Source organism: Dryas octopetala, chromosome 4 (assembly GCF_963921425.1).
Source record: "Dryas octopetala chromosome 4, drDryOcto1.1, whole genome shotgun sequence".
NCBI classification, from domain to species: domain Eukaryota; kingdom Viridiplantae; phylum Streptophyta; class Magnoliopsida; order Rosales; family Rosaceae; genus Dryas; species Dryas octopetala.
This window is the reverse complement of record NC_141369.1, coordinates 19692397-19716637: the sequence shown is the minus strand read 5'-3', so window position 1 is coordinate 19716637 and position 24241 is coordinate 19692397. Positions and strand designations below refer to the sequence as shown.

At 37.1% G+C, this 24241-nt stretch overlaps 4 protein-coding genes across 4 annotated transcripts; 2 read left to right on the top strand and 2 right to left on the bottom strand.

The window, feature by feature from the left end:
- Positions 1–97: 97 nt before the first annotated feature.
- Positions 98–2562, top strand: PDS1 (4-hydroxyphenylpyruvate dioxygenase). Its single transcript, XM_086239863.1, has 2 exons — positions 98–1539; positions 2107–2562. The coding sequence occupies exons 1-2, from the start codon at positions 218–220 to the stop codon at positions 2291–2293; spliced, it is 1509 nt and encodes a 502-aa protein (XP_086095989.1). The 5' UTR covers positions 98–217; the 3' UTR covers positions 2294–2562.
- A 795-nt stretch (positions 2563–3357) lies between these two features.
- Positions 3358–5271, bottom strand: LOC147287808 (GDSL-like Lipase/Acylhydrolase superfamily protein). The gene is made up of 3 exons (XM_086240378.1): positions 4793–5271; positions 4145–4634; positions 3358–3980 (listed from the first exon to the last, which is right to left on the bottom strand). The coding sequence occupies exons 1-3, from the start codon at positions 5156–5158 to the stop codon at positions 3787–3789; spliced, it is 1050 nt and encodes a 349-aa protein (XP_086096504.1). The 5' UTR covers positions 5159–5271; the 3' UTR covers positions 3358–3786.
- Positions 5272–11115: 5844 nt separating this feature from the next.
- LOC147287807 (NOL1/NOP2/sun family protein) lies at positions 11116–15865 on the bottom strand. Its single transcript, XM_086241081.1, has 12 exons — positions 15579–15865; positions 15201–15459; positions 14972–15119; positions 14635–14772; positions 14302–14364; positions 13856–13977; positions 13123–13363; positions 12593–12804; positions 12305–12405; positions 12101–12182; positions 11913–11974; positions 11116–11620 (listed from the first exon to the last, which is right to left on the bottom strand). The coding sequence occupies exons 1-12, from the start codon at positions 15761–15763 to the stop codon at positions 11485–11487; spliced, it is 1749 nt and encodes a 582-aa protein (XP_086097207.1). The 5' UTR covers positions 15764–15865; the 3' UTR covers positions 11116–11484.
- A 1365-nt stretch (positions 15866–17230) lies between these two features.
- On the top strand, positions 17231–20781 carry GLY3 (glyoxalase II 3). The gene is made up of 9 exons (XM_086241451.1): positions 17231–17569; positions 17673–17801; positions 17954–18061; positions 18892–19026; positions 19259–19300; positions 19412–19471; positions 19555–19608; positions 20108–20132; positions 20242–20781. Exons 1-9 carry the CDS (start codon positions 17351–17353, stop codon positions 20346–20348), a joined length of 879 nt encoding a protein of 292 aa, XP_086097577.1. The 5' UTR covers positions 17231–17350; the 3' UTR covers positions 20349–20781.
- The last annotated feature ends 3460 nt before the right edge of the window (positions 20782–24241 follow it).

The following is a 24241-nucleotide window of genomic DNA, read 5'->3' as shown; positions in this document are numbered from 1 at the left end:
TTGAGCACCACGTCTGACGCCAGAGTTTCTTGATATTCTGGTATTTCCGGGGGGCAGATCCGTCTTTTTGACGGTCATAGGTTTCTTCGCCAAAATCACGCTACCTTCCCAACTTCCAAAGTTCCAAGTCCCAAATTGCGTCACTCAAATGCTTTGTCTTCAGAGCTGACTACTGGGAGAGACACAGACACAGACTGACAGACCCCATACGAGGCGGATGAGTCTCACACGTCTGCACCACCATTTGTCCCCACCACCACTCCTATCCACCCACGTGTCACAACAATCCGATAAGTGCTGCAACCAGGCCACGTGTCGCAAGACCTTCACCTACAAGTCCACTGTCAGTCTCACTATATCCTCACGGACCCCGCCAGCAACCCGCAGCAGCAGCAGAGCAACAAGGATGGGTCAGGAAACCGAGAACCAGTTGAAGCTCGTGGGCTTCTCCAACTTCGTCCGGACCAATCCCCGGTCAGACCGGTTCAAAGTTCTCCGGTTCCACCACATCGAGTTTTGGTGCACCGACGCCACCAACGCCGCTCTCCGGTTCTCGTGGGGCCTGGGCATGCCTATGGTAGCAAAATCGGACCTATCCACTGGCAATCAAACCCACGCCTCCTATCTCCTCCGCTCCGGCGACCTCCCCTTCCTCTTCACCGCCCCTTACTCCCCCTCCCTCGCCTCCCCAGGCCCACTGGGCCGGCCCAACTCCACCGCCTCCATCCCCACCTTCGACCACTCCGCCTCCCGGGCCTTCTCGGCCCAACACGGCCTCGGCGTACGCGCCATAGCAATCCAAGTCGACGACGCCGTTTCCGCCTTCACCACCAGCGTCTCCCACGGCGCCAAACCCTCGGCCCCACCGGTCCTCCTCGACAACCGCGTAACCCTCTCCGAAGTCCACCTCTACGGCGACGTCGTTTTGCGCTACTTAAGTTACAAAGACCCGGCCCAGCTCTCCGACCCGAACCCGGACTCCTGGTTCCTCCCGGGTTTCGAACCCGTTCCCTCATCCTATCCCTTAGACTTCGGACTCCGCCGACTGGACCACGCCGTCGGCAACGTGTCGGACCTCCGCGCCGCCGTGGCTTACGTGAAAGGCTTCACTGGGTTCCACGAGTTCGCCGAGTTCACGGCGGAGGATGTGGGGACGAGCGAGAGCGGACTAAACTCGGTCGTTTTGGCGAACAACGAGGAGAGGGTGTTGCTGCCGATGAACGAGCCGGTGTACGGGACGAAGAGGAAGAGTCAGATACAGACGTACCTGGAGCACAATGAAGGTGCAGGAGTGCAGCATTTGGCTCTGGTCAGTGAAGACATATTCAGGACGTTGAGGGAGATGAGGAGCCGGAGCGGCGTCGGAGGGTTCGACTTCATGCCGTCGCCGCCGCCGACGTATTACAGGAACTTGAAGAAGAGGGCTGGGGATGTGTTGACGGATGAGCAGGTAAAGGAGTGTGAGGAGTTGGGGATTTTGGTCGATAGGGACGACCAGGGGACTCTGCTTCAGGTTTTCACTAAGCCTGTTGGAGATAGGTATTGCTCTAATATCATTCTCTGTTTCCCTGTTTTGGTGTGTTTGCTCAAGTTGCTGTTTTTGCGTTAAAGATATGATTTTTGTTTCAATTTTTTCTTCTTTGGGTGTATGATTCTTGTTACCTAGTTTGCTTAATTGTTATTGCTAATTCTTGCTGGGGAGTTGTGGATGTTATTTGGATGTTCAAACTTGAATGTGTTTCTTTCATTGAACATCTTTGATGAAGCTGGACTCTGTCTTTTTCATGATTAATTATCGGTAATGTGGTATTTCATAATTTTGTTCAACTTTATGCTATTCAACTGAAGTTGGGTCCTCCTGGTCCATGTGGTTGTCACTTTTCAGACAGAAATGATTAGTTATGTGTCAATTTGTTTTTTTGGTCAGCATTGTGTGCCAGAGTTTATGTTGTCATAAAATTGCCTAATTATCATGGCATTTTTCCCACTAGTTTTTGAAATGTATTTATGGCTGTGAAATTTGACCACTGAAGATTAATAAATCAAGTCAGATTTCCCTGCTTTATCTATCACATTGGATTAATTGGTTCTCATATAAAATGGCAGGCCAACCATATTCATAGAGATCATTCAGAGACTGGGATGCATGCTTAAGGATGAGGAGGGGAAGGTTTACCAGAAGGGTGGATGCGGTGGGTTTGGGAAGGGTAACTTTTCCGAGCTCTTCAAATCCATCGAGGAATACGAGAAGACACTTGAAGCCAAACAAGTCGCAGAACCAGCAGCTGCATGATTTGCCTTTGTATGTGATACTGTAAAATAAGGTAGTCTGCAGCCAGGTTGTCTTACTCTTTAAGGCTGGTGTAAGCAAGTGGCCTATTGTGCATAACAAGCTTTATGGTTGTCATGGTTGGTGCTTATTATTTTATGCACAATGACTTGTATGTTTATTCCAATTATATTTGTCAAATGTAATCATTGACTAACTTGCTGCACTCTGGACATGTTTGTAAGCAATCTCAAGGAGGAATAGAAATCGAAATGTTAACTTCTGTACTACAATCTTGTTTTCTTGATTTTGTTTGTTTGTTGGATTTGAGGAGATTGTTATACTATTATAGAACATGATGTGATGTATGGTAGAAGGTTTTAGGTGCTTTTTGCTTTATTTCTGTCTAAACAAACGGATTCTTGACAAATGTAGTGGAAGTTTCAATAGCTAAATCCAGATAGATGTTTGGTAACTACAGCAGATCTTCCTTGTTTGCTAATTGAGGATTGCACTTTGTTTAGAGTGATGAAAATGCAGTGTGGAATTTTCAAGTCATGGTGAGATTAGCAATTTAGCAGGAAGTAGCTGCTTATCAGTAGTCTTGTAGCAAGTTAAGAAAATCAATGGAGTTCTCTCCATCAGGGAACTTTCTTTTGAAGTGTTATGGATGTGGGTGTGGTTTGAACCATATGTGATGACTATTGGGAGGAGGGGAGGGTTGAATGGTCAGAACATACAGAGAGAAGAAGACAAGAAATCAGGGGCAAGGAAGGTTCTGCACCTTCTATATCTGAGCTATAAATGAATAAGGAGATTTGAGCCCACGCTCCCACTTCGTTAATTAGAAGGTTTCATTAGGTCTGTATTCAATGTGGACGAATAATCCATTGAACTTCAAGTAGACAAGAGAAGTTTGCATATCAACTTGTAGTTCATGAACTTCATATAGAAGTATATGCAATGTTGTGGTTTACAAGAATAAATTGAACCCCATTAGAGAGTTTGGTGGATATAGAAAGGTAGACAAATGAAGTTTCTTATACTTTGACAAGCAATGTGACTTCAGGTAGAGCTTTCTGCAGTGGAGAAGCTGCCAATGGGCAACTTTAAACTGAATCAGTCTTGTGTAGTAGTGATCAGATTGGAGTAGAGATGGGTAATTGCATGATATGGGTCCATGCTGAGGCAATCAGTCTAGCATGGAAGGAGTGAAACCCAAAGCTGGGATGTAGACCTAATGCTGATTGTTTTGCTTCGTTCTGCAATAACTTTGTTTCTGTCTGCATTAGACTGTGATATGGATATTAACTTTGCACTGCAATTAATTCGGAAAATGGCAAGGTCTTTCCAACCTAAGTGATCTCCTCTAAGTTTTCAAGCACAAATCACTAAGAAATAGGTGTGAAAGTAACCTTCAACCTAGGATGTTTGCTAATCTTGGAAATTTCATTCCACTAACATGGAACATCCCATTGTTATTGCCTTAATATTACACATTACACTCTACAACAATATTAAAGAAACTTTGCTAAACTAGTCTTAAGTGCATGATCTGAGATAATTTGATTGGTTCTCTCTGAAGGATGGAAGGCATCCCAAAATACATACTTGTTTGCATCTTGGCAAGTAAATGGATTATATGGATCACAAAGGAAACTCATCTCAAACCTCCCTGTGCCACAGCATCCCACTCTTACTTCCTCGAATCCTGTCATCAAGACAAGAAGCAAATATAGCCAAAAGGTTTATTAGACGACACAAAGAAAAAGAAAAAAACTTATAAGTTGTTCCTCGTTTGTCTTTTTTTCAAGAGAAGAAATCAAGTCCAAACCAGTTAAAGCAACCTATATTTAGAAGTGAGTCAAAACTTACCATATGCAGAAGGTCTTCTTATGAGTTGCAACACCATGTAATATATATCTACATATACCACATCAATCCCTGGAAGTTCCTTGTTCAGCTTTGACACCAAACCCCTTAACTTCCCATTAAACTCCATTGCCACATTGTTGTATTCCTCCACACATGCGTGTAGTCCCATAATATTAGTGGTCCTTTCCATTGGCAAACACCCCATTGGAGGAAGCCCTATTAGGGCCATCTTCCGAGCCCCTAGAACATACAGTTTCTTAACAAAATCTGCAGCAAGTCTAATGAGGAAATCCTCATACTGTTTCACGGTGAATTGGGATCGTCGGGTGGGGAATGTATAATAGTTTTCGAGGAAGTCATTTGTTCCTATGCTAGTCAAATATAAAGCCTCACTCAGTATTTGTTTTGCCTTCTTTTCTCCAAGATAGGCTTTCAATTTCTTTTGGTACTCCTTGTAGTAGTCTACTTCTTTCCACAGTGGAAGCACACCCTGCAGTAAAAGATATCAGTATATCATTGTAAACATTTTTGTAGCATGTAATTTAGCACCAAAAATATGATGATATATATAGCTTCAACATGTTTAATCTATCAGAAGAAACTGATAAAGGGTAGGCCTTAGCATATACAAGTTGATTGATTACTTACTGCCACATCAGAAGTGGCATTATCATAGCCAGTCCCTGCAGAAGCAAAGCAAACTCCAGTAGCAAAATCTGATATGGTATACTTTGGATCCAAGTAGGCTGGCATGGTTGGCTTGAGGCCTGCAGCTTCAGAGATGAAGTCAGGAGGAATTCTGCCATTGGAGAACCTTCCTGTTGGTTTGCCTCCCAGAAAATCTCTGCCATAAGGCTCAAAGTTGCTCCTGACAATTGTTGGAATGAAGTTGTTGTTCCCTGAATCAACAGTAGAATCTCCAAACACTATGACTGCTGGAATTTTAGCTCTGGATTTGGCAACTAGTGTTAGTGTTTGAACTAAGAAAATACAGGCAATGTGCAAGTTTGCCATATTCCTTTGTGTCTTAGTATCTCTTTGCAAGCTCACAATTGGGTGGAAATAGGCATGTTATGTGTGATAACTGGATTGCTGGGAGAAGAAATTTTTAAATATTGGTTATTCATTTATTTCATGAAATTGAAAATGTGCATATCATTGACAATGTTTGGTGGGGGCATGTACCAACTGCATTATGTGGTGTAAGGCTTTAACCGAAAGAGTTAAATATGGTGCCGCAGTAAGTTCATTGAATGCCTGGGTTTCTGCAGTAATAGGATTTTGGTGAAGAGTAAGGAGTAAAAAGTGAATGAAACCAGTGAATGAAAAAAGCCTCAACAAAAAAGTGAATGGTAAAAAAAAAGTGAATGAAACCAGTGAAGCAACAGAGGGCAAGAGCATTTTCCTTAACAAAAAAAGAACAACAGAAGGAAAGTTTGTCAACCAGTTCATTGCAATTTTGATTGTTGGTATTTATAATGCCATAAATGTAGCAGATGAAGTTGTCAGGTTAGTGGAATACATGCAACGTGTATTCGATTCCTCCAGTCCGTTTTAAGAAGGAAAAAAAGAGTAAAAAATCCTGCAGTCCCTGTAACCAGAAAATAGAGAAAAAAATTCCTCCAGATAAGGTGAAGACAGAATAATGTAGCTATGCAGTAAGTAAGATATTATAAACACATATAACATGCTCTGTTGTGTCAACCAAGAGAAGACTCATGACTTCCAAAATTTTGGGAACAAAAATGAGTTCAACCATGGATTTGTGTTTTGATGCATAAGTTGACTCATGTGGAAAATATACTTTAAACTTGGGCAGCAACAGTAATTGTTGTAAGTAAAGTGCTTTTCCAATAGAAACTGTATTTTGATATTATAGCACTAGATGTGACCCATAATTAAGTGGTATTAAGAACACGTTAAGAGCTTTCAACACAGACAGTGCTCTGGTTGGTGTCCATTTATGAGGATTGATGCCATTCTTCAAGTAGAATGGTCTTGCCCTCTTGAAGGAAACAGCTGTTCTTGCTCAAATATTAGCTTTTCATTTGTGGGGGCCTGTTGTCAAAATTGTGGCACATGAGTACAACACTAATATTTGTTCCTAGCCAAAAGTTCCAAAAAAGAACAAGAAAAAGGGACCATGTAATTAAGTTTGTTGGAACTTATTTATGATTAAGTTATGGAGTAGCAGGAACTTGATAAATCATAGAGGAGCTGGCTTCCATCAAACACAGTCATAGCTGTTTGGCTTACTTGAAATGGCCAAAAGTAATTAATTGAGAAGAAAAGTCCAAAACAGAAGATGGGAACCACTTATAAGGAATTTGGTCAAAATAAATTTTGCTGCCTTTCATCTGAATCATCTCCTTCTTCATATGCAGCTTGTGTTGCATAGAAATGGAGGAGACATGTTATGTGGGTTGGGCTGATTTGCATCCCCAAATCATCCAGAAATGGTGGAGGCTTGTTCAGCATGAGCTTAATAGATTTTGGCTAACTAATATTTTTTTGGTCTATGTAGCTTGGGTCCAACCGTCCAACTTTCACTTTTCAGTATCATATATAGTTTTGCAATTGTATATTTGTATGTTTGTAGTTTGGTTTGGTTTACAATCAAAGACAAAAACTCAACTATGTCTAATTTTTTAACGTCATGATGATGTAGTAGCATGTGAGAGGTACTTAAGTGAAAATCGCATGTCTCTCATGTGCTTCCACGTGAAAACCTGGTAAAAAAAATTAAATGAAGTTGAGTCTTTTTTATCCTTAATTGCAAACTAAACTAAACTAAACCACAAAAGTATGATGGCAACCTTTTAAACTATAAGGACTTAAAAGTAATAATCTCATTTGTAAAAATTAGTTATGAACACCCAATTCCTCTAAACACCCGGGGTCTACTGTCCAGACACACACCAGTATGAATGAGTCCTATGGGCTACAAGCTGGAGATGAAATATTGCAGCTCAAAAAGAAACTTGGGCTTGATGGGCTTGGGTTGAACCAAGCCTGGCCTGTCAAACTTTGGACTGAACTCGACCCCTTTCTCAGCTCCAGCCCAATATTTGTGAATTAAATTCATTTTTTTTGTCTGTGAATTTAAATTCAAAGGTATCTGTGAATATGGCAGTGATTTGTGAGTTTGACTATCCTGGAATGCTAAATGTTATATTATCACGAGTTTAGATTGTTAATTTAGTCTTTTGAAGTTTAATTAGTGATTATCTGATATGATATCAGACATTTAGTTTCAAAAGATCTTCTAATTTCCATCCCGCAGTTATTTCCAGCAGGGTGAGGCTGCACCTAATACTATACAGCATCTGTCTATACTTCCATGAGCAGTATAAAGTATGTCTATCCTTATTTATAACCTCTTAGCTTAATTTCAGGACTTTGTATAAGGCTAATTTATATTTTTAAAATTCATTAAAATTTAAGTCGGGGACATCCTAAGGTTATGTTTGTTTGGTCGTAATCCAAAACTTGGAATAAGAATTGAATTCCATTTCAAGAGGATTTGACATTTGGTTGAGTGGACAAAAAAAAAAAAACTAAAGAATTGACTTTAGTTGACTGAAACCAATTCCATAGAAAAAGAGGAATAATATAAGTGTAATGTAAGTGTAATTGTCATGACTTATTTATAAAATAACTAATTATTTCATGTGCATACAAAATTGTCTAACCCTTGGGCCTTGGACCTTAGCTTTCCTAACTGCGTTGCAACTTGGAAACTATATATATCAGAGAAGGATGATGTAAGCAATAGGGATACTATTAAAGTAGCTACGTACCTAAGTAGTTTCTTAATTAATAATATTTTCTGATACATTATATTGTTATGTAATAGTTTCTTAATTAATAATATATATATATTGTTATTAAAATTCAAAACACAGAAAGCACTTTATTGAATGCAGAAGGACTAGTTAATAATCCTAAATTCCTAATTGAAAGCCTAAGATATATGATATGACATATGCCAAACTGTACTAAGAAGGAAACATTTTCCTAATTTCCTGTATAACTACTTCATTTTAATAGCATTTTTCATGTGCTTCAATATCCAATCTGAAATGCCTCAGAAAATTGAGGGCAACAGGAGCTAAAACTGAAAGTGGGTACGTATTATGTAATGGTCCTAATTGATTAATGGCATGGGTTATGGGTATGGTTATGGTATATATGCCCATCCATAATTAAATTAACATAAAGTAAAGGATGACACAGAAGCATGGGCAAGCACTTCAAACTCCAGCACATGTTCAAGCATGAATTAATTGCACGCCCACGCATTTGTCAATTTAAACCAGTTCTTGATTGCTTTCATGTACTAATTTCCATAACTTGTTTGTTATTTCAGAGCAAGTTGCAACTTTATTTACCTGTATACATAAAAAAAAAAAAAATGAGTGTTGTAAATTGAGGAATCTATAAGGAGCATATGGACATTGAAATAATAGGTTTAAGTATATATACATTAAAGTCTCTCTCACAATATCCCTATCTTGTTTCCTGACAAGTGTTTTATAAAATGTGATCTTTCTACTTGAAGAAAATAAATTTTTTCATAAATAAGATAAAAGTATTAAATAAAATATATAAAAACTATATATTAGTTTAGTAGTTTGCTCTGTTAATGAAACAGATTTTAATCTGAATCTCATGTAATTAACGTGATATGTATCTGTGATTTCAATCCGATAATCTAATTACGATCTTAATCCGATAATAGTCTATTAACTTAAAAAATTAAATATGAATTAATGGTGATGTTTCTCTCTGTTTTGTTAGAAGAGATCTGAAGTGCAAATCTTCATTCTTCAAATAAAAAAAATATATATTATAAAATTGGGTTCCCAACTTCCCCCATGTCATTAATTGGGTAATCAATCAAATCAGACACCACACCAATATTTTTTTGGTAGATTGGTGGATAATTGTTTTCCATACCAAAATTCATTGTTCCCTCAAATCTATGCTATCTTATTTATAAAAATAAAAAAAAGTGTAAATTCTTGAAGTTAGCTCAAGTAGTGTGAAGGTGAGTGAAGTAATTAGTAAAAATTAAGATAGATACATAATTCGATTAATCAAAAACATTAGAAGAGTTCTTAAAAAATGAAGTTCAACAGAAAACAAATGGTAAATATGAGACTTTATACAATCCAGGACCAACAGGTATATGTACTCTCGTGATAATTGAAAGTCTAAAAGGATACTAAAAAGGACAAAAAGCAATACGATAACATGTGCAAAAGTCACATGCACTCGGTACACAATGACAATGACCAATATACATTGCACATGCTGCGTATCTCTTAATGCGCTTTCCATCTGCAGATGAGCGAGATGTGGATGACACCAAAAGCACACTTGTTGTTTCACCTGCATTTGTCAAAACCCTACATGACTATTTCACCTCAATTTGGCAAAACCCTACACTAGCCTTCTATAACCACCAATACCACACTAATAATGCCTTTTTGTTTTTAGATACCGGCTTACATATTATGTCCGTTTGATTCTGGACTATATATTTAAATAAGAATCAATTTAATCAACTATCCAAACTGTATGTTTGTTGAGAAAACATTTCAATCTTTATACGAATAATTTTTTCCAACCATCGTCATAATATAATTGATTTAATCTTTTTTATTCAAAGAAGAGAATGGTAAAATTAAGTTAAACTCTTGTTGTGGTTGTGGGAGTAAAATGATAATTACTAGAGTTGTAAGCCTCCACGTAAGTATCAATCTAGCATGTGATCATTGTGCACTATATGTGTCTCTTTAGGTGCCATATGTGATGTCGAATGGTAGAACTTTCCTAATCCTTCTTGTTATTTAGCTTGATTCAATCTTTCTTTGCCTCCATAATTGTCTGCACCAATTCTAGCAATATTAGGTACATGTAATTTTCAAGATGACCCATGATGCCAATAATCTATTCCCGTGACATGGAAATCGATGTGCCTACTTGATGAGGCCTACCTTATCACTATATAACTCAATAATATTGTATTCTATGTTGCATCAAGTCCTTTGAAGCTCCTCTTCTTTCTTTTTAAATTGTTCTTCATTTTGTGCACCTTTGCAACTTCATTTTATTTCACATATGGCCTCAGATTTATCAAAGAGCATGCAATATGTTCTTGGTAACAATGAGGTTGAAGATTTTGAAGTCACAGAAATTGATGGTGCCCTTCTTAGAGACTTGCTTGAAGAGTTGGAGAATGAGGAGGAGAACAAGAATGAGAAAACAGGGTACCTGGTGCAATCACCATTGGCTATTGATGAGCCTAATAATATGACAGATGGGCAGGTTTCATTGGAGCAGCATGAGATCTGCATCCCTCACTCCAATTGGGTAGACCTGGATATGGTGGAGAGTGACCCATCATATGAGATAGAGGCTTGGTTTGCAGATGACATGGTGGGAATGGTCGAGTTTGGCTGTAATGCAGGAGACTGGCCACAATTGCACAATGGAGGTGGAGCCTCCAACAATGAAATAACTTACAGTTGCTTGTGGGAATAGTAGGGAGGATATTAGAAATGTAAAAGCATGATTTATGTCCCAACCTATGCATGTTGCCTTTTTAATACCTGCATCACCAGTTATTAGAGTATTGATTTATTGCATATCAGAACTTAGAAAACAGCTCTTGCAAACAACCATCAGCTGCAACCTCCCTCACATTCAAATTATTGCAATCAATCATGTGATCAATTTTGTAAAAGAAAAGTTGTATACAACAGGATTAGGGTTTTGACGTGTTGCAAAGCTAGGTGCAACGGCAGTGCCTTGCGCCATATGTACCTGCACATGCACACAAAAGCATGGTGTGGCATGGGCAGTAGGGCGCTAGAGTGCAGAGTGCAATTAATTCTCTTTTCTTGAAAAAAAAAAAAAAAAAAAAACATTACTCTTATAACCACACCAGATAATAGAAATTCAAAAATGGAAGGAACAATGAACATGATTTTCATACACAGCTTTCTTGCAGTATCCTTCTCGTAAATGTACAATCAATACAACTCATTCATTCAGGGTTATGTAGTGGTCACTAAGTTGAGAACTTCAATGGGCTGATATTCATAATCTGATTTGTATAATAATCAACTGATGGTGAAACTTCAATCAGAGATCCAAAAACGTATAGAGGATACACTTTAAATTCATTAGTCTTCTCAAGTGTAATGAAACATGGGACCTTTTAATAAACACCATCTTAAATTATATTCCAGAAGGAAACAAATTTATCAGGTGAACTTAGATTTCTAGTTAGACTACTTGTGGTTATTCATACACCCTTAGTTCTGATCTTGTCAAGTTGCACATTTTTCTAAGTCAGCTTCATTTGATCCAACTGTAAACTTGGCTATGAAAAACCCAATTGTATCAAGCGGAGACGATGGATCAAACCTCTGAACAAGTTCTTCCTCACCAGGCCTTAGCCACTCCCTGTCAGGTCAATCATAATAAAGAGCACAAGATTTACACTTACATAATTGACTGAAGAGATGAACCAATAAAACCAGTATAAAGAATTTTTCAAGTTTTAAGAATCAAAAGGAATCAAGCACCAGCAAATGCAGTTACTGCTCTGTAGCTACTAAGTAAGAAATAAACAAGATAAGCATGCAGAAGCATTTATTTTCACATGATACCAACTTTATAAAACTTCAATCTACAATAAAGAGAAGGGTACTAAGAATGAACATAAATACTGGCATATGATTTGAACTAAACTCACTCAATATATCCATCAGGAAATTCAAATTGACCAACAAGCCCAGGTCCTCCAATTCTTGGGTGCTGAAAATCAAAGTCAACAGAATGCAAAATCAGAAGTGGAGATAGTGATAATTCCTCACTGTTAGAAAAAAAAAAAATGAATGTTCAAAAGAGTAAATCATATAGGCCTAACTATTCAAAGCGAACCTGTGGTGCCAAGGAGAGGAATTTATATGTATCCAAAGCATATCTAACCAAAGCTTCATTCTCTCCGGGATTTATAGTACATCTAGAGACAAAAGCAAAAAAGGGTGTTCAGTTCAAGGGTAAGATGAGGCAACCATTCATTACTTGAAAAGTTATCATGTAATGCTCAATAACACTACAAACAAAGAAGGCATATCCACTAACGTTGAATACACAAGAACTCCACCCGGCCGAACTAACTGAACAGCCTGATCAAACATTTTCTTTTGATACTTCGCATGTTTTTTCAAGGATTCAATTGTTTCCTGGAATAAGCAAATAACTTTATCAAAACACTTACTGAATGCTTTCCACCAAAACACCCTTATATATGAATACAAACATATGACATCAACAACACAAGGCCTTATAAGAGAATGAGAGCAACAAAAAAGCCAAAAACAATAACTAATGTAAATCAGAAGTAGAACAGGATTTGATTGGATTTAGTACCTCTCCAGAAAATAGCCGAGGTCTTAAACCAAGAGCAGAACACGGAGCATCAAGAAGAACTCGATCAAAGCTGTTGGGAGCAAAACCTTTTGAATTCTCAACCTTACCACCAATGCACTGATTCCGTCCTGGACCATTCCGTTTTCTTCGCATTTCCTTCCTGATGTCAGCTTTGCTAATGTAAGTTCTCTCATTCGCTTTTTCATTGCTAACTAAAACATTGAGTTAATTAGAGTTGAATTTCTAAGTTCAGAGAGAAATATATCACTCATATCACTCATACGAAAAAGAACTATATAGAGATGCATTCTAATATAAATTATTGTTTATATTTGCAAGTTAAAGGTGGTTTTCAGACAGAATGAGGCTCCTGAAGAATTAAAAGCTTTACATACATGGTATATTTTATGACCTTGTTCACAAATTAAAAACATTATGAACCTATCATACTGATTCCAACAAATTCCTGTCTATCAGAATTGAATACAAAGCAGAAACTACATCAAACCATATGAGTAAAATTTACCTACCATTTCTCTTAAAATCCTTGTCACCATTCAACCTTTCTTGAGTAATCGATTCAATTTTTTCTACTTCTGACTTCATCAAGTTGGAACCTTGAATGGCTACAGCATGACTATCCTTAGTGCAACATAGATCCGGCATATCATCAGATTCATTCCTTTGACAAACAGCTTTTAGAGCGTCAAGTTTATGTGTGGTTATACAACTCAGGCCCATTTCAGTAGACAATTTCTGAATATCCAACACCTGAAAATATGGTGGGTGTAATTAACACAAGAAAGCAGAAGCCTTAAAGCAAAGAAATCAAGAGGAGGGAAATTTGTTATTGAACATTGAAAATCCCAGATCAATGGAATAACTTCATCTTCCCATAAATGACTTAAAGTAAGAAACATAGAATCTAGAGAAGCCAATTGAAGATCTATAGAAATTCACAACAATCCAATCAAATGTAAGTGAAATCAGTTTATGAATATGGCTTCACATTATGCCAAAAATGGTACCGAATGGGAAGAAATAACATTAGTACTTGTTTAAATGTTTCAATGTGTCAAGTAAGGAGCAATAAAATTCTGTTATGTCCCCGCATAATTAATCACACCTTATGTACTAACAAGACTCAACCAATACCTTATTAAAATTCCTTGGGATATGCTTGGCCAAAAGTCGGATACTGGAATCATAAAACAAGGGAAAGGGAGACACTGTTTTCATCACATCTGTAGCTAGGAAATTTACCTTATTGTGAGATCTATCAACAGCAATGATTTCTCCTTCATCCTTCATTAGAATTGCAATTGCAGTTGTTTTCCCTCCCGGAGCAGCACACATGTCTAATATGCGCTCACCTTTTTGAGGATCTAAGACATAAAAAGAAAAACAAGAACGATAACATTATTACTAAGACAAAAAAGTTCATTAAATATTGTAAGATGAGTGTCTTAAGCAACAGCTAGCTAATTCCTATGCAAGAAGCCATACTTGCAAACTATAATAGAAATAATAACCATGCAAATACAGAAAAACCAAATATGATAAAGATCACTACTTTGCAAAACACATAAAAGATAATTTAGTTTTTGTGATTTTGACACACTGAAACGCAATCATTCAGAATCAATGGTAATTATGAATCAATAACATATGTAAATTGCTTTAGATAACCACAATACTGTAAGAGGTACCTAGTGCATGAGCAGTGACAATGCTTGGCAGATTTTGAAGAAATATTTCCCCCTCAAGCACGTCTGAAAACCCAAAAAAAAAAACATTGCAGTTATAATAGCTTGTGAAACAGAATGCAAAACCATAAACCCACACCATTAACCAAACAAAAAAAACAAGGATGAAGCAGAAACCTTGAATAAAAGCTCATTGAACACATGAAACAGCTTTGGATGACATGAAATGCATTCAAACTTAGAAGAAAAATAGGATTCTATTCTTTTGTTGCAAAAGCTACTGTCTATTTCCAACAAAGCCTTCATTATAATTTGTGGAGAAGGAATAAATCATACCACGAAAGGAAGGCAGATTAAATACTCTGTTACTCATATCCACAGCAACTCCTTCGGAAGCACGGAAAAGCCCAGACCTTGACATCATTGCTGTTCCTTGGCCGATATACAGCCCACTTCGTTCAAGATGATAAGGATCTAAAAACATCATTCACATGTATCACCCATGATCACTTGAGAAAAAAGTCATAATACTTTTATTTACAACCCACAAAAGATGAGAAAAATATAAATAAATAAATAAATGTGATTAAAAGAAGGGCACAATAACTAACTCATGGACCTAAATTAGTCATCCAAAGCATAAAATGGCCAACATCAATAAAACATTAGTTACCTGTCTGTAAACCTTGCAGAATAGTCCCTCGAGTGATCCCAACTACCCACCCGCCATCAACACCAGGCTGCTCAACTGAAACCGAAACCGCAACAACCTCCCCTTTCTCAACATGAGCACTGCAAGCCAGTACACCAGGAACATACACCTACATGTAAAACCCACCTTTGTCAGCTACCACTGAGTGAGCAAAGCAATGACAGACGAAAAGAAAGAGCAAAATGCGAACCTGGGCACCTCGAAGAACAGCCTCGGCGCATTTCCGGCTCACAAGTACCTCCTTTGGAGGCTTCCCATCTGCAACACAACCATAATCAATGGCGTGAGGGCCTGAACCCTTCACAAACAGAACGTAGTCCATCCCTGCAATTTCACACTTGGAAATGGCCAACCCATTTTCTTTCAGAATTGCTTTCAACTTGTCCATGACGGCATCGGCCGTAGACTTGAGTGTGTTCACGCGTATGCAAGAGTAGCAAGACGGACGCCTAAGCAAACCAAACCAAAACAAAACAAAACCCAGAACTCATAAGAAAAATTAAAACACACCATGAAATGAATACAGCAAGAGAGAGAGAGAGAGAGAGAGAGAGAGAGAGTGAAGTACGTTAGGGCTTTGGAGATGCGAGAGAAATGGTGGGGTCCGTAGGCTTTGGCGAAGTAGTTTTCGACGTCGGCGTTCCAACGGAGAGTTGGGTTGTAACTGTAATGCTCTGGTGAGTCTTCCATCGGTTGGTGCTTGGTGAAGAAGGTGCGGATGCTTCTGACCAAATCCCTCGCTTTCTTCTTCATTCAAAGTGACGGAGGAGGCAGCTGCATTTTGGTTGCAGCAGCTCGGGGCCTCAGGCAGTCGGGTTCGGAAATTGGGCCGGGGCTTCTGTAAGTGCCAGTTGGGGCTTCGAACTCTTTTGGGCCTATTTGGCGGTTGAAGGAGAGGTTGTAAAATGGCGCTTAAGGAAGGTTGTGAAAGGGTGATAATGTTATAATACGAGCACAAACGTTGTTAGGGCTGGGTCGGGTTGACCGAAAAACCGAGGCCGAGCCCGAATCCAGCCCAACCGATATTGAAAAAAATTGTATCGAAATAAAATTGTACTGGAAGTTCGGTTTAACTACCGAACCGGGAGGTTCGGACTCGATCCCGGTTCTTATATCCTTAAACCATCGGTAAATCGAACCGAATTGAATATACTTAACAAATCATTTACATAATTTATTTTTATACATTTCTAATACATTTCTTATACATTTCTAATAAATAATTTATAATTTTATATAATACATTTCTATAATTTATATAAAACATATATAAATTTATAAACCCCTATAATTTTAATTTATATGTTTTTTAATATATATACATATATATAAACTAATTAAAAATACCCTAAACCATAATATTAATATATTATACTAAATTAGTGAATGGAGTCAAGGCCCAAAAATGGCCCAACATGTGTTCGGTCTAGGCCCATGACCGAGCCGAGCTGACCGGATTCTTCGGTTGATTGGACATCGGTTTACCGGCTTACCGGTCTCGGTCTCGGTTGCCATGGAGGCTTACCGGAGGGGTTCAGTTTGGTCTTTGGTTTAAGGGTTTCGGTTCGATTACCGATCCGAACCCACCCCTAAACGTTATACTCATTTGATACATTAAGAAACTTATTAAACAACTATTTTATTTTTATAACTGAAGATGTCCTGAACTAACTTTTGTGCACCAGAATAATTTCTAAGATCGGTCAAAAATATGCAATCCATGTCGAACATAAAAGATTAACAGCTTATTTATTAGTAAACCCCATAAATGAAATTTCAATGACCTATGTCACAATTAAATATATCAATTAAAAGTTAAATTAATATTCAACCTAAATTCAGAATATCACATAAAAGAACACTAGTTAATAGAAACAAATTTAAAAAGAGTAACATGCATCAATTTGACCCAACAAGCTTTAATTCTTTTCATTAGATGTCAGACAACACTCAAATAAACTTGTAAACATAGATATAATATAACTCACAAACTAGTTATTAGTATAGTTGTATTCACAATGTTAAAAAGTATTTAACGAGAAAAAAGATATAATATAACTCGGATAACTCGGGCAACGCATGACGTGAACTCTAAATAACTCAACACAACTCGGTTAGCACCGAGTAGCTGTCGCTGTCATTTCCCATTTGGCGCGCACAAACCAATCGCAAATCGCAATCCTCTGCTGATCTCACAGATAAGTCGGAAACGCACAAACAATAGTAATAGCACCTTAAAAAAAACAAAAAACGTCCAACCGAAACGAATCGGCTAAGCAATCGATTTGATCGCTCTGTCACGAGCAACAACTAAAGCACTACTACTACCAAACAACCCCAATGCTTCGAATCACTCTCCTCCGATTCGTCTCTCCTCTCCCTCGCTCTTCCCATTTCTCCAATCTCTCTCTCCGATCCCAAACAATGGCTGCCTCTGCCTCCGCTTATACGACGTCGTCTTCCTCCGACAAGCTCCTCTTCCGCCAGCTCTTCGAGAAGGAGTCCTCCACCTACACTTACTTGCTCGCCGACGTGTCTCACCCCGACAAACCCGCTCTGGTAATCTCTGATTAAATCAATTTTGTGGTGTTTGGATTGGTGGTCCGTGAGTTAATTTAATTAATTAACTTGATTATCATCGCATTGATTTAATTTGTTGCAGTTGATTGACCCGGTGGACAAGACGGTGGAGAGGGATCTCTCTCTTGTTAAAGAGTTGGGACTCAAGCTGATTTATGCTATGAATACTCATGTTCATGCTGATCATGTAACTGGTACCGGTCTCTTAAAGGTTTGGACTTTCGAGCTTAATGCCTTTGCAATGATGTTATTGGGAAAAACTTGTATTCTTTGATTCAATACAACAACAAATGAAAAAACCAATCTCTAGCACTCTTTTCTTACTTTCCATTGATAATACATATATTTGTTTGGTTGTGCCAGACTAAGCTTCCTGGTGTGAAGTCTGTCATTTCGAAGGCGAGCAAATCAAAAGCTGATCTTCTTATTGAAGCTGGTGATAAAATACACTTTGGCGATCTGTTTTTGGAGGTTTGGCAGAACTTGGGTCTTTTTCTTTTTTTTTTCAAATGTTTAAGTTTCTGGCATGTGTATCTGGAAATTGCTAATGGTTTGCAAAGGAAAAGCTGTTGTGTTTAAGCTTGCCTTTTTCCCCTCTTTTGAGATTTTTGAAGAAATAGAGTATCATTTGAGGTTTAAGTTGGAGAATTATTGCAAATGCTTGTTAGGTGAGCCTAGGCAATAGTTCTACTTGTGGCTATGTGCTGCTATTGGTGCCAGGCACTTGCCCAATGGTCATCGCATATGTTCACGTATACCATCCTGTGTATTCGTTGTTTTCTCTGTAATTGATGATTCTGTCTCTTTGATGATTGTGTAAGATCAACTGTATAATCATAATAAAATGATGAAGGTAAAAAACTTACTTGGTGATAATGTCCTAGGTGAAGGTAAAAAACTTGGTTTATTACTTTTGTACTGAACTCAGTCCCCAAATGCAGAAGTGACCGAAGGTGGTAACCACTTAGTTGAATGTGAATGATAATTAGCAAAGCTTGAGGAAATTGTATTAGAGATTGTGCCATTTCATATATGTTAAAATTTCAGTGGCGTGTTAGGCTTATATGGTACTATGTTGTGGTCTTCTGCATCCCATTTTTGGTGCAATAAAAATATGACCAAAAGAAAGAACCTACTGCAGCAAAGTTTGTCTAGTAACTACTATTTTTGAACTAGTTAGTTTTATATGTGATTCTCTGTGTTGGGTGTGTGTGGTTGTGTGTATATGTGTGCATGCGTGCGCGTGTGTGTCTGCAGGTGTGTTTGAAAATATGTATCTTATGTGTGTATTTGTGTTGCAGGTTCGAGCTACTCCCGGGCATACATTAGGCTGTGTTACCTATGTTACAGGAGATGGGCCTAATCAGCCCCAACCAAGGATGGCTTTCACTGGAGATGCCTTACTCATACGTGGATGTGGGAGAACTGATTTTCAGGTATAACATCTTAAACTTTTCGAACTCTTTATGATGGTACTTTTCTGTGATAAATTCTGCTGTTTTTTTTTTTCCAGTACAATTCTGCTGCTTTTTATTATTTAATAGGATAAAGAAGAAAGAAAAACTAGGAACAACTTTCCTGGTGGAAGAGTTGATTCATTTTTAAAACAGGACTTTTAAGTGGATTAATCAAGTACCCTTTGTTTGATTTCTTTTAATCTGCTTGCAGGGTGGCAGTTCACATCAACTCTACAAATCAGTACATTCACAGGCAAGCACATGATGATGAGATAACATACTTATGATATAGTGGGAAAGAAATTTGTTTAATACAGAATGTTGTATTGGCAAACCTCTAATTCTTCTGTGTTTGTGAATCCAGATTTTCACATTGCCAAAGAATACTTTCATCTATCCTGCTCATGATTACAAGGGATTCACTGTATGGAACCGTCCATTGTCTATCTCTTCTATACTAAGTACATCTTGGCAGCTGCTTATACCACATGTTTGTTTGAAATGCAGGTTAGCACTGTGGGGGAAGAGATGCTCTATAATTCTCGGCTCACAAAAGATGAGGTATATATTTTTCCCAAAAGTGTTAACCCCTTGCATTTGCTAAATTTAGTTTTTTTCAGAAAGATAAGTACTGCTGTCTGGTTGACAAATGGATAATGATTTTCCTTTACTGTAATGAATTTAATTGTCAACGTGTTCTACATATCCGGGGTCAACAAACATTTAACTAAGATGTCTTCGCATGATATTTACCAGAGGCAATACTAATGTATAGGAGCCTCAGCCCAAAAGTGATTACTTAATTTTACTAAGAATGTTAATGCTAGCTAGTGTTGCACAGATGTTGTAAGACAGTTCTTCTGAAATTTAAGGGAAAATTATGAAATATAGATTTTGCTATTGTGTGAAGATTATTAGCTGAATAAAGTAGGTAATCACTGTAGATAATTTTGCATGCTTTTTGGCCATATGCGCTGCATAAATTTCACTTTTATCATATCTTCAACACTTCTTCCCTATATGTAGCTAACTGATTTTATTCTTGAACTCTTTTCTGCAGGGAGAATTTCAAAATATCATGGAAAGTAAGTGAAACTTTTTAGCATCCAAATTTTTAAATGTAACCCATCTTCGATTTTAAAACTGCCATTTCATTTAAGGTTTAAACTAAGTCAAATTTTTTGCTTGTTACAGATCTAAACCTCTCATATCCAAAAATGATTGACATAGCTGTACCTGCAAATATGGTTTGTGGATTGCAAGATTTGTCTGAAAGGCCTGTCAAGTCTGTATCAAACTAGATATAGTCATGCCTGTGATTTGTATTTTGTACAAAAACGTCTGAAGGGAGCTGGCTTAACTACATGGATTTATTAGTGTCCCACTAAACATGATGCATTCTACTCCTATGAGACTTTGAAAGTATACTGGTGATTCCAAAGAAGCAGCTCTAATGTATCCTATTCTACCACATCTGTCCTATTTATTCCAAAGATAGCTAAATGTGGGGGTTAAAAAGAAAACATCCCTGGATGGCTGAAAGAGCCAGCTACTTGAAGCTGTTGTACTAGTATGACTAATGAAACCACCTATGTACTATTTGAGTATTTTACATGTTGAAGCATGGTGCACCTTCCTCTGCATTGTGCAAAATTGTGTAAAAATCTTGTAGAAGTTCTGACTGTCCTTCAGTTTGCTTTGAAAGATCGTTTCGAAATCTACATATCCTTCTCATGTTCTTGTTCTGAAACATAGCATTTGATCTCAGAAACCAGGCTAACATTTTTATATATTTACACTTTTCTTTTTCTCTCTCTATTCAAATGGAAAGGGTTACAGCCTTGGGGGCTCAGCTGCTCAATCCCAGAAAAGGCCAGGCTACACCGCAAGCCCAATAAAAGCCCAGAATATGGCGCCTCCCATTTGGGCTTTATGGCTTGTTGCCTGTTGTACTTGAATCTAGCGAGTACTATCCCTGACTTGCCCCAAGGTCCAACCACTTTTCCAACCTGCAAGACTCTTTCTGTCTTTCACCTTTACGCCACATCTCACTTCCATCCCTAACAAATGCTTCATTAAAAATTTGATGACTACTTTGACCTAATCTAAATCTCACAAAAAATGAGTATTAGCCTTCTAGTGAGAATTAAGTTAGACCGTTGAAGTTGAATACTTTCATATCCATCATTAGGTCAGATATAAATATTAGGGTGTATTTCACTCGCTGATAATGTTCAAATACAATCTCTCAAATTAAGTTCTCAATATAAGTCGGATTATGATGAATTCTTGAGGAAATGAAATCCTTATTTTTATTAAATTAAGTGACTTATACTTTTAAATAGGAGAAAAATAGTTGAAAATAATATAAGAATCCAGTCTAATCAAAACTTGGAAGGATAAGACGAGGCAAAAAAAAAAAGTCAAGTAAAGCAATTCAAAAGTTCAAAGTACAAATTTTCTCATGGGGAGAATTGAAGAAAAGAATGTGGCATTTTGATTCACATCCAAATGCTAGAAGACAGATTATGTAATGGAAATTCTCATCAAATTTCCCAATCTTCAACATCTTTTACGTCTTCCAAGAAACAAGCAGTGCTTACTGGCTTGAATTTGGTTATATTGATTACTCGTGAGGCAAACCTAAAACGTGATTGCGTGTTGGGACTTCCGCAAGCACAACACCACCTACTTTTTTAGTGTGTCAAACCAAAACTCCTCTTCATCACATTCCACTAAACACCTCTCCTTATTATAAGATTGCATTTTTCTAGGAAAAAAAAATGTCATTGTCCAAAATAATGTACAATTTTTATTAGATTTCCTCTTATAAGTATGAGTTACATAACATATGTAAGCTATTCACCAATGTAGTGGTCAATAAGAGCACAACTTCAAAGCATTCATGCGTATTATTATAATTTGCAATATAACATGTCACATTGTCTTATGAGAGAGAATTACTTAAGTAGATGTGTTGAAATTATTATTGATAATGATGATAAGTGAAAGGAAGATGAGAACAATTAACCTAAATACAAGGCCATGATCTCCCTTCTTACCAATGGTTTGTTTTTTACTCTCTTTTTTTTTTTTCTAATCAAATAGCTTATTGAAAGTTACATCCCACAATAGTCTTTTCCTACCTGAAAATCCTTTTTCCCTAACAATATATTTGGAGTTTTGAAGAAAATTGTATAGAAAGAGAAATATAAATATGAATATAATAGTAAAGAAAAGTAATATAATTATATTTTTCAGTTCCACCTTTATTCATTCATTTCCTACCATCCAATACGCAACGTGGAAATTGAATGCAAAATCTGTGTTTGAAGAAAGACTAGACTTTTTTACTAGAACAATAAATATAGATTCAAGGACTTGGAGTATTTAGATAAAGGGTCATATAATTAAAGTTATTAAACGACATATTTCAAAGTCAGCATCACATGGGACTATGAGAGCGGAGACAAATTGTACACCAACACGAAAGCACACAATTAAGGTCCACTTTCAAAGCCCTGTTTATTGCAAGCAGGCTTTATAATACTGCTATTTTTTGAAGTCAACAATTAATACTTCAAAATCCAGTATTGGGTCCAACACAAACGTATACCCATTACCCATGCATTTTTTTATTACCTCCATATATTCTATGCTACTCAAAGCTTATGGCGGCAACGGCATATGTATATATGTCTCTCCAACTCTGTTTACAAAACTTTACATGTTTGTGTGTTCATATTTCAACGTGTCATGATGATGTCTTGTTCAACCTTCTAAGAAATTAATGGCAGACATTCCTCCCATATTTAATTAGGGTATTGAATCATATGCAGCTGGTCCATATATGCTCCATAGTCACGAATTTGAGTGTGCACCTTTTGGAAAAAGTTGCCTTCCATTGCTTGCAAGATCATATTTGAAAGGTGACTTGGTGGCTTGGTGCCTCTTGCTTCTTTTTTATCATTTTTGTAGGGATACATTGGTAACCCAGTTTCAAATTATGTAAATATTGGGTCTCTCATTTTTTATATAAATAGAATAAAATTTTACGAGTATTGATAACACAATCTATTCGCAAGTTATAATAATAGAATTCTATATAGCATTGTAAACTATATATTGTGTGGAAGATAAGACCATGAAGCAAGTAGTACTTGAACTTAGAGTTAATTACACTTACACTCTCTGAGGTTTATTGTTTTTTCACATACACCTCCTGAGGTTTCAATAATTATACATACACCCCTTGAGGTTTCAAAACTGTTGCATATAACCCCCTATATGAGATGAAAAATGATGAGAAATTATGCAAAAAAACATGCTAATGGGTGAAATGATCTAATAAAATTACTCAAGGTGTAAGGTCCAACCTCAATATAAATATTTTCTTTTTTGTTTATTTATTTTTTTCTCTTGTAGGGGGTTATATGCAATAGTTTTAAAACATCAGAGGATGTATATGTAATTTTTGAAACCCCAGGGGATATATGTGAAAAACGATAAATCTCAGGGGGTGTAAGTGTAATTAACTCTTGAACTTAAGTCATGACCAAGAATAATCACTACAAGTCGGCTGAAGAAATAACTTTTCTAGAAAATTTATCTAATTTCAGACACTTTCTTATGTTTATTAAGTTTGTTCACCAACTGATGTAGTAATTTTTCAGTTGTATACAAATTTTGTGAATAAAATTGCCCATCACATTATTAATGACCAACTTAGAATCTCTGTCAATTTGAATTTTCTTCTAACCCCGTTGCTCTAAAGAAGACCATAGGCTATAGAAAACACAACCTTCAACTACACAATGGTATTAGGACCTATTCTTACCTTCAGTCTTCGACAAATTTTTCGGCTAAGAGCTTAGAGCTACATGTTTAGGTTGCAGGTCAAGGCTTTAGTTTCCAGTCTATTCTGTTAATTACTACCCACATCATCTAATTGATTCTTTTCCAGCAAGTCAAGATATGACCAAAAGAATAAAAGAGTTTGACAAAGAAATGTTGAAATATAGAGAAAAATTTTATTATAAAAGAAAAAAAAAAATTCCCCCTTTCAAAGTCTTACGGGTGGACATTGGAGCTGTACCAAAATCCAAATGGAAAAAACAAAATTAAATACGTGCATGCGTTTACAAAAGGAGACAAGATGTCGGGCATAAATGGTTGATTTTTTTTCATTTGCTCT